The sequence below is a fragment of the Suncus etruscus genome, chromosome 19 (genome assembly GCF_024139225.1).
Source record: "Suncus etruscus isolate mSunEtr1 chromosome 19, mSunEtr1.pri.cur, whole genome shotgun sequence".
NCBI lineage: Eukaryota > Metazoa > Chordata > Mammalia > Eulipotyphla > Soricidae > Suncus > Suncus etruscus.
The window spans coordinates 1,709,610-1,724,234 of NC_064866.1; the positions used below are offsets into that span (position 1 = coordinate 1,709,610).

At 45.2% G+C, this 14,625-nt stretch overlaps 1 protein-coding gene and 1 non-coding gene across 2 annotated transcripts in view; both read left to right on the forward strand.

Moving 5' to 3' along the window:
- SNX27 (sorting nexin 27) overlaps positions 1 to 14,625 on the forward strand; it is a 58,788-nt gene that overhangs the window by 28,718 nt on the left and 15,445 nt on the right. Inside the window, exons 3-6 of the mRNA XM_049765997.1 lie at positions 5,315 to 5,507; positions 7,722 to 7,786; positions 11,178 to 11,282; positions 12,327 to 12,405. Of these exons, the coding sequence (XP_049621954.1) occupies positions 5,315 to 5,507; positions 7,722 to 7,786; positions 11,178 to 11,282; positions 12,327 to 12,405 (442 nt within the window). The remainder of the gene's footprint in view (positions 1 to 5,314; positions 5,508 to 7,721; positions 7,787 to 11,177; positions 11,283 to 12,326; positions 12,406 to 14,625) is intronic.
- Positions 2,398 to 2,499, forward strand: LOC125997716 (U6 spliceosomal RNA). Its single transcript, XR_007491748.1, has one exon. It is a non-coding gene; the product is annotated as a U6 spliceosomal RNA (small nuclear RNA).

Sequence of the window (14,625 nt, forward strand, 5' to 3'; positions counted from 1 at the left end):
GCCAGCTGTGGCCCAAAAGGAACAATAATGAATACCTCTAGCTACTTCAGAACTCTTGGTCTTTGTTTTTGTTTGTTTGTTTGTTTTTTTGGGCCACACCCAGCAGTGTTTAGGATCACTGCTGGTAGCTCTGGGCACCATATTGTCAGCCCAAGCAAGTGCCCTACCCACTATTCTATTGTTTTGGCCCCTTTTGTTCTTTGGTTTTTATACATTTCATATTTATAAGCTTAGGAGGGTGATTATTGCTGTTTATCTGTTTAGAGTTTTCTAAACTTTTCATATATGTATGGTATGTTATTTTGATTAGTTTGGGGAGAGTTTCTGTCTATGTCATCAAGTATTTAGCTCCCATTCTTTTTCTCTTGTTCTTGATTCCAGTTATATGTGGATTTAGATTTTAATATTGTACTACAGACTTTTCAGGTGCTTTATTCTGGTTACTCCTGGCTATGCGCTCAGAAATCGCTCCTGGCTTGGGGGACCATATGGAACGCCGGCCACCGCAGTTCGTCCTAGGCTAGCGCGGGCAAGGCAGACGCCTTACCGCTTGTATCACCACTCCAGCCCCTATTCTGTTTTATTTTTTCTTTTTGTTCATTTTTTGTAGTTTTTTGTTTTTGTTTTGTTTTTGGGCCACACCTGGTGACACTTGGGTTACTCCTGACTCTGCGTTCAGAAATCACTCGTGGCTTGGGGACCATATGGGGCACTAGGGGATCGAACCTGACAGTGCTCAGGGGTTACTCCTGACTCTACACTCAGAAATCTCCCCTGGCTGGCTCGGGGGACCATATGGGATTCCGGGGGTCAAACTGGGTCCATCCAGGTTGGCCGTGTGCAAGGCAAACACTCTGTCACTGTGCTATCTCTCAGGCCCTAGTCTTGCTATTTAAAGAAAAGCTTTTTTTTTTTTTTTTCTTTCGGTTTTGGGGCCACACCTGGTGACGCTCAGGGGTTACTCCTGGTTCTGCACTCAGAAATTGCTCCTGGCTTGGGGGACCATATGGGATGCTGCGGTCTGTCCTAGGCTACCATGGGCAAAGCAGACGCCTTACCACTTGTGCCACTGCTCTGGCCCCAAAGAAAAGCTTTTTTGATCAATGCTGCTTGGGCTCCCTCTTGGCTCTGCATTCAATAATTGTTCTTGGTGGGCTGGGATGGGGAGGACTGTCCAGGTAGATGAATCTGTGAGGATCTAACTCCAGGTTTCAACCTTGTAAGCCGTCGTTGTCGTTGTTTTGCCATTAAGTGAATCCCTTGCCCTACTCTGACATTGGTGGCTTTTAAACGCTTTTCATTAAAATGGCTTTTACTCTGAAATTGAGTCAGCTCCAGTCTTCTGAATGACATGTCCTTTCCGGGAAGTCTTTCCTACTTGGAAGAGCATCAGTGATTCCAGACTCGGCATGGCTCGCTTTAGTGTCAGCCTGAGTTTAAGGGCATTTATAGATTTCTGGTGCTTGTGTTGTTTTTCAACTTTCTCGACTTTCTGTGCTCTGTCTTGAAAATCTTAGCTCAAGATCCCCAAATGCAGGTGGAGAGTTAGCTGAACCAGCAGGAGCTACATGTTTTGCTTACAGGAGGAGGCTCAAGTTTGATCCCTGGTCACTGCTTGTTACCCTGAGCACCTCTGAGTGTGCACATGATGTTTTAAATAAAATTTAAAAAATTACACAGTAAGAAGAGTTTGTATATATATTATATACAAACAAAAGAGGTAATATCTGTCTGTCTCAAAGAGTAAGTATGTGGGGTGCGGCCAGAGAGATAGCACAGCGGTAGGGTGTTTGCCTTGCACGCAGCCGTTCCAGGATGGATGGTGGTTTGAATCCTGGCATCCCATATCATCCCCTGAGCCTTCCAGGAGCGATTTCTGAGTGCAGAGCCAGGAGCAACCCCTGAGTAGGAACCACCGGGTGTGGCAGAAAAACAACAACAAAAAAATCAAGAGTGTGTGGGGCCAGGGATTTGCGTTGCATGGGCAAGGCCCTGTATTTGAATCCCTGGCGCCACATTTTTTGCTTCTCAGCATTATTGGGTGTGACCCTGCTAACAACCCTCCCCAACAATAACAAAAACAGTATTTTTTTATTATTATAAATATAAACAACTGTTATGTTGCCTTTACTCTTTATCTCTACAGAGCAATGCTACAAGACAAAAATTTAGCAGGCAGAACAGTGGATGTTTTACAGATAGTCATTTGCATCGTGAAAAAATACATGAAAAGATGCTCAGCAGCATTATAATTAGAAAAATGTGCATAGTAAGACATCTCATGATTCCATTGACAAAATTTTGGGATCTATTTATACAGCACTGAAAAGGATGAAAGTGATGCAACTTCGTGTGTGTGTGTGTGTGTGTGTGTGTGTGTGTGTTCACACTCATCAACTGGCTTTGCACACATAGGCTAAAATTGGAACGATACAGAGAAGATTAGCATGGCCCCTGCGCAAGGATGACACGCAAATTTGTAAACTAAAAATTGCGTTCCAGAGGCCGGAGAGAAGGTACTGTGTAAAGGTGCTTGCCTTGTGGTCAACGAGGGTTGATCCCCGGCAACCTGTATAGACCTCAGGCACTGCCAGGAGTGATAACCCGAGTGCGGAATCAGGTTGTGGACCCCAAATAAAATTCCGACCTAACAATTTTATAGAAGGAAAATTACTGAAGAGAAAACCAAGAGAAAGGAGAATATGGTCCAAACTGATTGGTAAGCAGGGCGATGGGAGACAAAGGCTCTGTAGTTAGAAATAAATGGTCCCAGTCTTCACTTTTATTTCACTTGTAAAATTTTAGAACAAATATTCAAATAATTTAGGAATCAAGGGTTATGATTAGTTCCACTCTGTACATCTAAGATAGAAACAGAAAACGTAACAGAGGTCATTCATGACTCACTTTAGGGAAAGTGCACAGCCATACCCAATACACCCAGATTATTCAAGAACATATGGTTGCCTTTAGGCTTTCTTTTGTTTTGCTTTGTTTTGTTTTGGGAGGCTACACCCAACAGTGCTCAGGGATTACTCATTCTTGGCAGGGTTCAGGGGACCATGTGGGGTGTCAGTGATTGGAGCTGGGTGGGCCTTATGCAAGGTAAACACCCTACTTGCTGTAATATTTCTCCACCCCAGAGACTTAGTTTGGAATTTAAGAACTTTAGCTTCTGGGGCTGGAGAGATAGCATGGAGGTAAAGCGTTTGCCTTGCATGCAGAAGGATGGTGGTTCCAATCCCGGCATCCCATAGGGTCCCCTGAGCCTGCCAGGAGCAATTTCTGAGCATAGAGCCAGGAGTAATCCCTGAGTGCTGCCAGGTGTGACCCAACCCCCCCCCCCCCCCCCCAAAAAAAAAAAAAAAAACCTTTAACTTTTGGATAGAATTTTAGTTATTTTGGGGAGGGGGCCACACCCAGCGATGCTCAGGGGTTACTCCTGGCTGTCTGCTCAGAAATAGCTCCTGGCAGGCACGGGGGACCATATGGGACACCGGGATTCGAACCAACCACCTTTGGTCCTGGACCGGCTGCTTGCAAGGCAAACACCGCTGTGCTATCTCTCTGGGCCCCTCCTTTTAACTTTTAATCTGTTTTAACCCTTAGCTATCAACAGACCCAGATCTAGATTCAGTCCCCCATACTCTGCCAGGTATGAACCCAAAACAAAATAAAAATCCCGGGGCCAGAGAGATAGCATGGAGGTAGGGCGTTTGCCTTGCTTACAGAAGGACGGTGGTTCGAATCCTGGCATCCCATATTGTCCCCTGAGCCTGCCAGGGGCGAGTTCTGAGCATAGAGCCAGGAGTAACCCCTGAGTGCTGCCAGGTGGGACCCAAAAACAAAACAAAACAAAAAAATAAATAAAAATAAAAATCCCTACATTAGAAGTTTTTTATTTTTGGTTTTCCAGCACACCGGGCAGCGCTCCAGGGTTATTTCTGGCTCTGCTCAGAAATTACTTTTGGCGAAAGGGGGAGTGTTCTTTTTTATGACTGAAACCCAACTGCAAACATATTTGTAATCATGGTGCTTAAATAAAGATACTATAAAAAAAAGAAAAAGTTCAGATTAATAATCTAAACAGGCTTCTTAAACACGTTGAGAAGGAACAAATTAATCTCAAAATTAGTAGAGGAAATAATATACAAATAGACTAGAAATAAAAAGCAAAGAAATCACTCTTCGCAGGCTGTGGGATCATATGGGATACCAGGAATCGAATCCAAGTCTGGTTGGATTCAAGACAAATGTCCTACTTGCTATGCTATCACTCTGACTCCTAATTTTATTTTATTTTTAACTGACTTTTTCATTTTCTTTTTTTGAGGGGGGTGTTTATACCTGCAGTGCTCAGGTGTTACTCCTGGCTCTACGCTCAGAAATCTCCCCTGGCAGGCTCGGAGGGCCATATGGGATGCCGGGATTCAAACCATCATCCTTCTGCATACAAGGCAAACAAACGCCTTACCTCCATGCTATCTCTCTTGCCCTTCCGTTTTTTTTTTTTTTTTTTGAGTCATTCCCAGCAATGCTCAGGGGTTATTCCTGGCTCTACACTCAGGAATCACTCCTGACAGGCTCTGGGGAACTGTGCAGGATGTCAGCAATTGAACTCAGGTCAGCTGTATGCAAGGCAACCAACCTTAACCCTCTAGCCACTATTTATTTATAGATAATTTTTATTATAGTCTGGGTAATATGTTTACACTAATGCTAGCGCTTATGATTTTTTGGTTTTTGGGCCACACCTGGTAGTACTCAGGCCTTATTCCTAGCTCTGTGCTCAGGGGGCATTCCTGGTGATGTTTGGGAGACCGTAAGGGATGCTGGGGCTCGAACCCAGGTCAGCTGCATGCAAGGCACGTTGTGCCTTTTGCTGTGCTATCACTGTGGCTCCCTCCACATTGATGATTTTGATGAAAAACAAAACAACACAAAACTTGTGCACCCCCTCCTCCCCCAAGATACCTAATACCCTCCACTGTTGTCCCTATGTCACCTCTAGTCCACCTATTTATTTCTCTTTTTTCTTTTTTCTTGGTAATATGAATTTAGTAATCCAAGGCTAGAAAAATAATTTCCATAACAAAGTAATATCCCAAGCCCCTTGAAAGAAGAGCACTCTCTTGCACGTGTCATTTCTGGCCTTTTTAACTACATAATAGGTCATAGAGTGAGTGATCTTGCATGTATTCTCCAGTGAGGAGATGGTGGCAGACCTCACACCAGTATCTACGAATCAGCTTGGTTTGTGAGGATGTGTGACTTCAACTCGTAGTAAGCAAGGCCTTTTCTTCTCCCTCGCCAGGTGTACAACGTTTACATGGCAGGCAGGCAGCTGTGTTCTAAACGGTACCGGGAATTTGCCATCCTTCACCAGAACCTGAAGAGAGAGTTTGCTAACTTTACATTTCCCCGACTTCCAGGGAAATGGCCCTTCTCTTTATCAGAACAGCAGTTAGATGCCCGGCGTCGGGGGTTGGAAGAATATCTAGAAAAAGGTAAGCTTTTTTTTTTTTTAATGATTGATTGATTGATTGATTGGTTTTGGGGCCACACCCAGCGACGCTCAGGGGTTACTCCTGTCTCTGCACTCAGAAATCACCCCTGGCAGGCTGGGAGACCATATGGGACACCGGGAATCAAACTGGGTCCCTCCCGGGTTGACTGCATGCCAGGCAAATGTCCCGCCGCTGTGCTATCCCTCCGGCCCCTGCTCTATAAATTTCTCTGACCTCAGTGGACAAGGACTTGATTGTCTATTGTTACTCCCACACTGCCTAATCGAGTTTGTGTTTTCAAGAGTGAAAAGTAAATTCGTTTCTGCCAAAAGTTGTTGACCGACCTTACTTTTAAAATCAGTTCTGTTCAGTACAGCTCCTAGTAGCCTGTTTTATTGGTTTGCTGAGAAATAAAAAGGAATAGAAAAGTGCTGTACAGGGGCCAGAGCACTAGTATAGCAGATAGGGTGCTTGTCTTGCCCACCAGCCAGCCCAGATTCGGTCTCTGGCACACCCCTTCTGTTTCCCTGACGCTGCCAGAAGTAATTCCTGAGTGCACAGTCAGGGGTGACTCCTGAACACAGCCATGCGTGGCTTCCCCCCACATCCCCCACAAATGTATAACTAGTTTTCCGTGACTGAAAAACCTTCATCTACAGGCTGCACTTCTTACCCGCAAACTCTTTTAGACAGACATCAGTATGCTGACTTGGGAACCACATGGGCAGTTTTCCAGACATTTTAATTGAAATAATTTTTCAACTCGGACTAGGGAGATAGTTCCAGGCACTGGACTGTGTGTTTTGTATTATGCTGGAGTCTCTGGTTGGCCCCTTGCGTTTTCTAGTCTCCAGCCCCTCTTGGAGTAACCGAAACCAGACTAGGTAGGGCTAGCCTCAGCGATGCTGGCATGGCCCAAAGACAAAAACTAAATACTAATTTTAAAGTAGGTCAGAATAAAATGGTTTTAAGTTCACTGGCTAAAATGTAACTTCTGCCTATACTATTTGCTGGCCCTTGTTCTTTTTTTTTTTGCTTGTTTGTTTTTGTTTTTTAGGGGTTACTCCTGGCTATGCGCTCAGAAATCTCTCCTGGCTTGGGGGACCATATAGGGCACCGGGGGATCGAACCATGTCCGTCCTAGGCTAGTGTGTGCAAGGCAGACAGACGCCTTAGCACTTGCACCACCGCTCCGATCCCTCCTTGTTCTTTTTTTAAATTTTGTTGCAGTTTAGTTTTTGGGCCACATCCAGCTGTGCTCAGGGGTTACTCCTGCTCTGTGCTCAGAAATTGCTCCTGGCAGGTTCGGGTAAGGTATGCTGGAGATTGAACTCAGGTGGGCTACATGCAAGGCAAATGCCCTACCCTCTGTACTCTCTCTCCAACGCCTCCATTTTTTTATTTAAAAAATGAATAAAATTTTATTTTTTAACAAATATAGTCTTTTCTCTTTTTGGTTTTTGGGTCATACCCTGTAGCACTCGGGTTACTCCTGGCTCCACGCTCAGAGATCGCTCCGGGCAGGCATGGGGGACCATATGGGATTCAGGGATTCGAACCACCGTTCGTCCTGGGTCGGCCGCTTGCAAGGCAAATGTCCTACCCTATCTCTCCGGCCCCGATTATTTTTTTATTTTATTGTTTTTTGGTTTTTGGGTCACACCTGGCAGCACTCGTGGGTTCCTCCTGGCTCTATGCTCAGAAATGGCTCCTGGCAGTCTCGGGGGACCATGTGGGATGCCGGGATTCGCATCACTATCCTTCTGCAGGCAAGGCAAACGCCTTACCTCCATGCTATCTCTCCGGCCCCGAGTATTTTTATTTTTTAACGAACATAGTATTTTTCATTCTTTTCTTGGATATATTGTTATATATTGTTTGTTGTGCTTTAAATATCACATGCCAAACTGGGCTGAAGAGATAGTACTGAGGCTAAGTTGCTTACGTGTACACAGCCAATCCCTGTGTACTCCATGTTTAATCTCCACTCCTGCATTTGGTCCACTGAGCACTGCCAAAGAGCATCTCTGAGTACAGAGCTAGGAAGAGCTCTTCCACACAGCCAGATCTGACCCCAAAACTTCCGTTTCCCCTTCCCAAATGTCATGTAAGTTTGACATGATTGCCTGCCACTGATGATTGACTCTAACCCTGATATGTTTTCTTCAGTCTTGACTTTAGGATCTCATCCCAGATTTTTTTTTTTTTTTACAGTGTGCTCAATACGAGTTATTGGTGAGAGTGACATCATGCAGGAATTCCTGTCGGAATCAGATGAGGTAGGTGACTGTCCCCCGTAGTAGTCCTCTCTGCCTCTTAAGGGAAAAGCTTCAAGTTACCTAGCACAAATTGATTTACAAAATAATTCATATGAGTTGAACTACCATAAAATCCTTAAAAAGAGGCTGGCGGGCCCGGAGAGATAGCACAGTGGCGTTTGCCTTGCAAACAGCTGATCCAGGACCAAAGGTGATTGGTTCGAATCCCGGTGTCCCATATGGTCCCCCGTGCCTGCCAGGAGCTATTTCTGAGCAGACAGCCAGGAGTAACCCCTGAGCACTGCCGGGTGTGGCCCAAAAACCAAAAAAAAAAAAAGAGGCTGGCAAGGTGGCGCTAGAGGTAAGGTGTCTGCCTTGCAAGCGCTAGCCAAGGAAGGACCACTGTGGCGTCCCATATGGTCCCCCCAAGCTAGGGGCAATTTCTGAGCACTTAGCCAGGAGTAACCCCTGAACATCAAACGGTGTGGCCCGAAAAACCAAAAGAAAGAAAGAGAGAGAGAGAGAGAGAGAGAGAGAGAGAGAGAGAGAGAGAGAGAGGGAGGGAAGGAAGGAGGGAGGGAGGGAAGGAGAGAGAGAAAGAAAAAGAGAAAGAAAGAAAGGAAAGAGAAAGAAAGAGAGAGAGAGAAAGAAAGAAAGAAAGAAAGAGAGAAAGAGAAAGAGAAAGAGAGAAAGAAAGAGAGAGAAAGAGAAAGAAAGAGAGAAAGAAAGAAAGAGAGAAAGAAAGAGAAAGAGAAAGGAAGGAAGGAAGGAGGGAGGGAGGGAGGGAGGGAGGGAGGAAAGAAAGAAAGAAAGAAAGAAAGAAAAGAAAAGAAAGAAAGGAAAGAACAAAAGAAAGAAAAGAAAAGAAAAGAAAAGAAAGAAAGAAATAAATTGCTCCTGGCAGGCTTGAGGGACCTGTAATACAGGATGCCAGGAATTGAACCGAGATCTCGCCTGGGTTGACTGTGTGCAAGGCAAATGCCCTTCTGCTGTGCTAGCACTCCAGCCCCTAATGTATCATTAAATACCTAGTGCCTTACCACAAGAACAAATTATTTCCAGGTGCATGGTTAATAAATAGGAATTGAATAAAATCATGTGTGTAATCTTACTTACTCAGTAATATTATATTATATCTTGTTTTCGCAACTTCGATTATGAGTAATGGTTTTATGGAATGAACAGTTCTTTTTTTTTAAAGTGGTGAATGAAGACATACTTGGGTTATTTTGGTTTGGTTTGGTCATAAAAATTTTAGGAATGTGGGCCCGGAGAGATAGCACAGCGGCGTTTGCCTTACAAGCAGCCGATCCAGGACCTAAGGTGGTTGGTTCGAATCCCGGTGTCCCATATGGTCCCCCGTACCTGCCAGGAGCTATTTCTGAGCAGACAGCCAGGAGTCACCCCTGAGCATCGCCGGGTGTGGCCCAAAAACCAAAAAAAAATAAAAAATAAAAAAAAATTTTAGGAATGTGTTAGTCATCAAAAGTAATGAGAGAGGGGCTGAAGACATAGCACAGCGGAAGGGCTTTTGCCTTGAATGCAGCTGGTCCAGGAGGGATGGTGGTTCGAATCCCGGCATCCTCTATGGTCCTCCAGCCTGCCAGGAGCGATTTCTGAGCCTAGAGCCAGGAGGAACCCCTGAGCGCAGCTGGGTGTGGCCCAAAAAACAAAAACAAAATAATGAGAGAAAGGTATCTTTTAAGGTTCATGAGAATTGCTTCTTCTTTTGCCAGAATTCAATGATACCAGACTAACTCAGTTTCCTGAGTTCCGCATCAATCTTAGTTCAGGCCGCACAATAGAGTTGGGGTCTTGCATAAACCAATGTAGCACACTTGAAACCATTTGAAACCAGAGAACAGTTTCTGAAATTACTGCTCCCAGTTGTTTTCTTTTCTCATTTTTTTGAGTCTTGAGTTTTTGAAACTAAGCCAGAAATGGGAATGGGGGACTGAGACAATTTCATTCAAGTTTTCTGTCTTGAAATGCAAAACTGTGACTTCCCCGTTTCTCTTATCCATCTTCAAGATCAATGAACTTGTGCTGCAGAAGCAAGTCAGCTTTATGAAAATGAGTGCACTTTTTCTTTTTTTGGTTTTTGGGTCATACCCGGCTGCACTCAGGAGCTACTCCTAGCTCTACACTCAGAAATCGCTTCTGGCAGGCTCGGGGGACCACATGGGATGTGGAGATTCGAACCACCATCCTTCTGCATGTAAGGCAAACGCCCTGCCTCCATGCTATCTCTCCGGCCCCACTTTTTTTTTTTTTTTTTTTGAGGGGTTTTGGACCACACATGGCAATGATCAGGTATTACTCATGGCTCTGTTCTCAGGAGGCCATGTGGGATGCTGAGGATCAAACCCAGGCCTGCCACACGCCAAGCAATCACCCGACCCACTGTGCTACTCTTCCAGCCCCCAACTTACTTACTTTTTTTTTTTGAGAAAGAGGACTCATCTTGTTGATGCTTGGGTTACTCCTGGCTCTTGTGCACAGAAATTAATCCTGGTAGGGGCCAGAGTGATTGCACAGCGAGGACGAGGACAGCTTTTGCCTTGCACGAGGCTGACCTGGGTTCGACCCCCGGCATCCCACGGTTCCCCCAAGCCTGCCAGGAGTGATTCCTGAGTGCAGAGCAAGGAGTAACCCCTGAGTGCCACTGGGTGTGGCCCCCCCACCAAAAAAGAATTACTCTTGGCAGGCTTGGGACCATATGGGATGCTGAGGATTGAACCAGGTTGATCATGTGCAAGACAGATACCCTACCCACTGTGTTACCACTCCAGTGATGCTCAGAGGTTACCCCTGGCTTGGGGGACCATGTGGGACACCGGGAATTGAACCCAGGTTCATCCTAGGTCAGCTATGTGCAACTACCATTGCATCATCACTATGCCACCCCATATTTACTTTTTTTTGTTTTGTTTTTTGGGCCACACCCGGCGTTGCTCAGGGGTTACTCCTGGCTCTCTGCTCAGAAATAGCTCCTGGCAGGCACGGGGGACCATATGGGACACCGGAATTCGAACCAACCACCTTTGGTCCTGGATCGGCGTTTGCCTTGCTATATTTGCTCCCCATATTTACTTTTTTTTTTTTTTTGTGGTTTTTGGGTCACACCCGGCAGTGCTCAGGGGTTACTCCTGGCTCCATGCTCAGAAATTGCTCCTGGCAGGCATGGGGGACCATATGGGACGCTGGGATTCGAACAGATGACCTCTTGCATGAAAGGCAAACGCCTTACCTCCATGCTATCTCTCCAGCCCCTCCCATATTTACTTTTAAGATGTGTTTTCACTTTTTCTTGGAACTTGCTTTCTGTCACCATAGGTTGTTGTTCAGCTAGCTCATTAAAAGGAGAGTGAGGATAGTCTGGGTCTGAAATTCTTTCTTTCTCTCTCTCCAGAACTACAATGGTGTGTCCGACGTAGAGCTGCGAGTAGCGTTGCCAGATGGATCCACAGTGACAGTCAGGGTTAAAAAGAACAGTACTACAGACCACGTTTATCAGGTAAATGAAACTTGAATAAACAGGCTTGACATTTGATGGTGTAAAGCTGTGGAGAATAGGCTGGATTAAAATGCTTCAAGTAGGGCCCGGAGAGATAGCACAGTGGCGTTTGCCTTACAAGCAGCCGATCCAGGACCAAAGGTGGTTGGTTCAAATCCCAGTGTCCCATATGGTCCCCCGTGCCTGCCAGGAGCTATTTTTGAGCAGACAGCCAGGAGTAACCCCTGAGCACCCCCCGCCGGGTGTGGTCCAAAAAAAAAAAAAGCTTCAAGTATCTGGCACACAATAGACTTATTAAATGGACAGTCTGAACATTAAGGTGAAAGTACTGCATTATGATGGTCGAAATCAGCACACGCCTTCTTTTATTCGTTAACATTTTGTTTCTTTCTTCAGCCACTTTCCCCTTACCATGGTTGTTAATGATTTTGTTTTTTGCCGTACCAAGGCGTTACATGCGTGTCTGGCCTTGGTGCTCGGACACCATCATTTGTGGTGCTTGCCAACATCAGGTTGCAGTGCTTAAACGTTTTGCCAAACCTGTGCACCTTCAGTTATGCTTGTTCACGTACTCTGTGGAGGCCACACTCTTTTTTTGTTTTGTTTGTTTGTTTGTTTGTTTTTGGTTTTGGGGCCACACCTGTTTGACGTTCAGGGGTTACTCCTGACTATGCACTCAGAAATCGCTCCTGGCTTGGGGGAACCATATGGGACGCCGGGGGATTGAACTATGGTCCTTCCTATGCTAGCGCTTGCAAGGCAGACACCTTACCTCTAGCGCCACCTTCCCGGCCCCTGAGGCCACACTCTTTTTGTTTTTGTTTTTGGGTCACACGGTGCTCAGGGGTCACTCCTGGCTGTCTGCTCAGAAATAGCTCCTGGCGGGCACGGGGGACCATATGGGACACCGGGATTCGAACCAACCACCTTTGGTCCTGGATCAGCTGCTTGTAAGGCAAACGCTGTTGTGCTATCTCTCCAGGCCCGAGGCCACACTCTTAAATGAACTTTGTTTGACTTTAATCTATCCTGTTTCTACTGTAGGCCATTGCAGCAAAAGTTGGCATGGACAGTACAACCGTGAATTATTTTGCCTTATTCGAAGTGATCAATCATTCCTTTGGTAAGTAGCTAACCTGACATCATAAACAGCGGCCAATGGCTTATGTTGTTTTGTTTGGAAGCATTTCTTAAAATACATTTTGCTTTTTTTTCCTGGTGTCAGGACCTCAGGCCTGCATCTGCTCTTTCCCTGAGCTACAGCCCTTTTATCCCTCAGTATCTTATTTTAATACTGTCAAAACAAGGCCCCCAAAAGCTGTGAGGTTGAAATAATTTGCCTAAAGAAGAACGTGCAGACAAGAGAGCTCGTTTATTAAAGTCTCCAACAAGAAGACAACAGATCACACGAAACCCAAGTCAGAATGTATTTCATCACTGTTGATTCTGTTGGCTCTTTTGTGGATTTATTAGTTAACGGAAGCATGGCTCTGAAGCAGGCATTTTAGGGAGATTATTTTAAATCAGGGATTTAAATTTTATTTAAATTTACTTAAAATTTATTTAAAATTTCAGTGAAATATAGATCACAAGAGAATAGGTGTTCCATCTAGCCGTAACTTAGTCAGTGAACTTGATGCCTCCTTTAAGTAGTTAAAACTTTATTACAGTTAATGTAATGTGTTTACAGTGGTGCTGCATGTATTGTCTTGGCAAATAGGTTCCCAATCTTTCTGTAGGTTTTTAAGAACCTTTTGTTTTCTTTTCTTTTCTAATTTTTTTTTGGGGGGGTCACACCCGGCAGCGCTCAGGGGTTACTCCTGGCTCCACACTCAGAAATCCCTCCTGGCAGGCTCGGGGGACCATGTGGGATGCTGGGTTTCAAACCAATGACCTGCATGAAAGGCAGACTCCTTACCTCCATGCTATCTCTCCGGCCCCCTTTTCTAATTTTTATAGTAACAGTGGCCTACCAAGTTCAGAATATAGTCAGTCATTCTAGGTGTTAAATGTTCAAACGCCAATCACACCTCCATTATGACCTATCTTCATCAGTGTCCCCAATTTCCTACCCTTCACCCTAGTCTGCCCCCTTGCAGACACAAATTTTTTTTGGGGTGGTTGGGCCACAACTGGCGACACTTGGGGGTTTACTCCTGGCTTTGCGCTCAGAAATCACCCCTGGCAGGGTCGGGGGGGGGGGGGGTCATATGGGAATTGAACCTGGTTCCGTCCTGGCTCAGCCGCATGCAAGGCAAATGCCTTCCTGCTGTGCTATGGCGCTGGCCCAGACACAAACCAATTTATTTTATATTGTTGCAACCCAAAGTCAAATAAAATGATCAGAACCTAGTCAACATGGGTCAGTTTGAAATGGTTGTTCTATCTCTCCATGTTGTTACTAAAGTCTGTATCAAAAGATTTACTAGGCTGTGGTTGGTATTTTTTGCACCTTCTGTATTCTTGAGACCCACTGAGCTTGGTAGGTCGCTCGGTAACTTTCCCATCAGATTCCTGTGATATTACTGGGCGGATACTACAATGGACTATTGAAGTTGTACATAATTGCGGGCTCCAGGATTTCTAGATCTGAACAGATCAGGTGGCTTGGAAGTATGATAAGGCCTAGGCCATTTCTTTTGGAACAGTATGGGGTGTTCATGCAGAAAGGGGAATCTGCTCCATCTTTTTTTTTTTAAAACAGTTTATCGATTAATTGGTGGCGATGCTCAGGGATTGCGTTACTCCTGGCTCTGCACTCAGAAATCACTCCTGGCAAGCTCAGGGTACCATATGGGATGCCAGAAATCGAACTGGATCCATCCCAGGTCGGCCGTGTGCAAGGCAAACTTTCTACCGCTGCCCCTGCTCCTTTCTAAGACTTCCACAGGGTCTTGACTCCCTGGAAAGTATTGGCAACCGTTATTTTCTTTTCTAAGCATATATTTTTTTGTTTTCAGGAGTTAGAAAGAGACTTGCACTCTTTGTTTTAATAGTAAATACATAGGTTTGTGTATACGTGTTTATGCATATATAGAAGTATATAAGTGTTTATCAACAGGTCACTTCTAGAACATTTGATTGCATGATAGCAGGAAATCCCTAAGTTTTATTTCATCCAAGCTAAGGGGGAGCCTTATGTGCGCCATCTTGGTTCCAGTCTCTGAACACTGCCAGGAGTGATTCCTGCAGAACCAGGACCAACCTCTGAATAATTAGGTGTGGGGCCCCCCAACAACAAAAGCTAAGGGTGATGTTCACACTGGTTGTGTTAAGACCATAAAGGGGGACTGGAGATAATATAGAAATAAAAACAGCTGTGGACGTGATGCGTCTCAGCAAT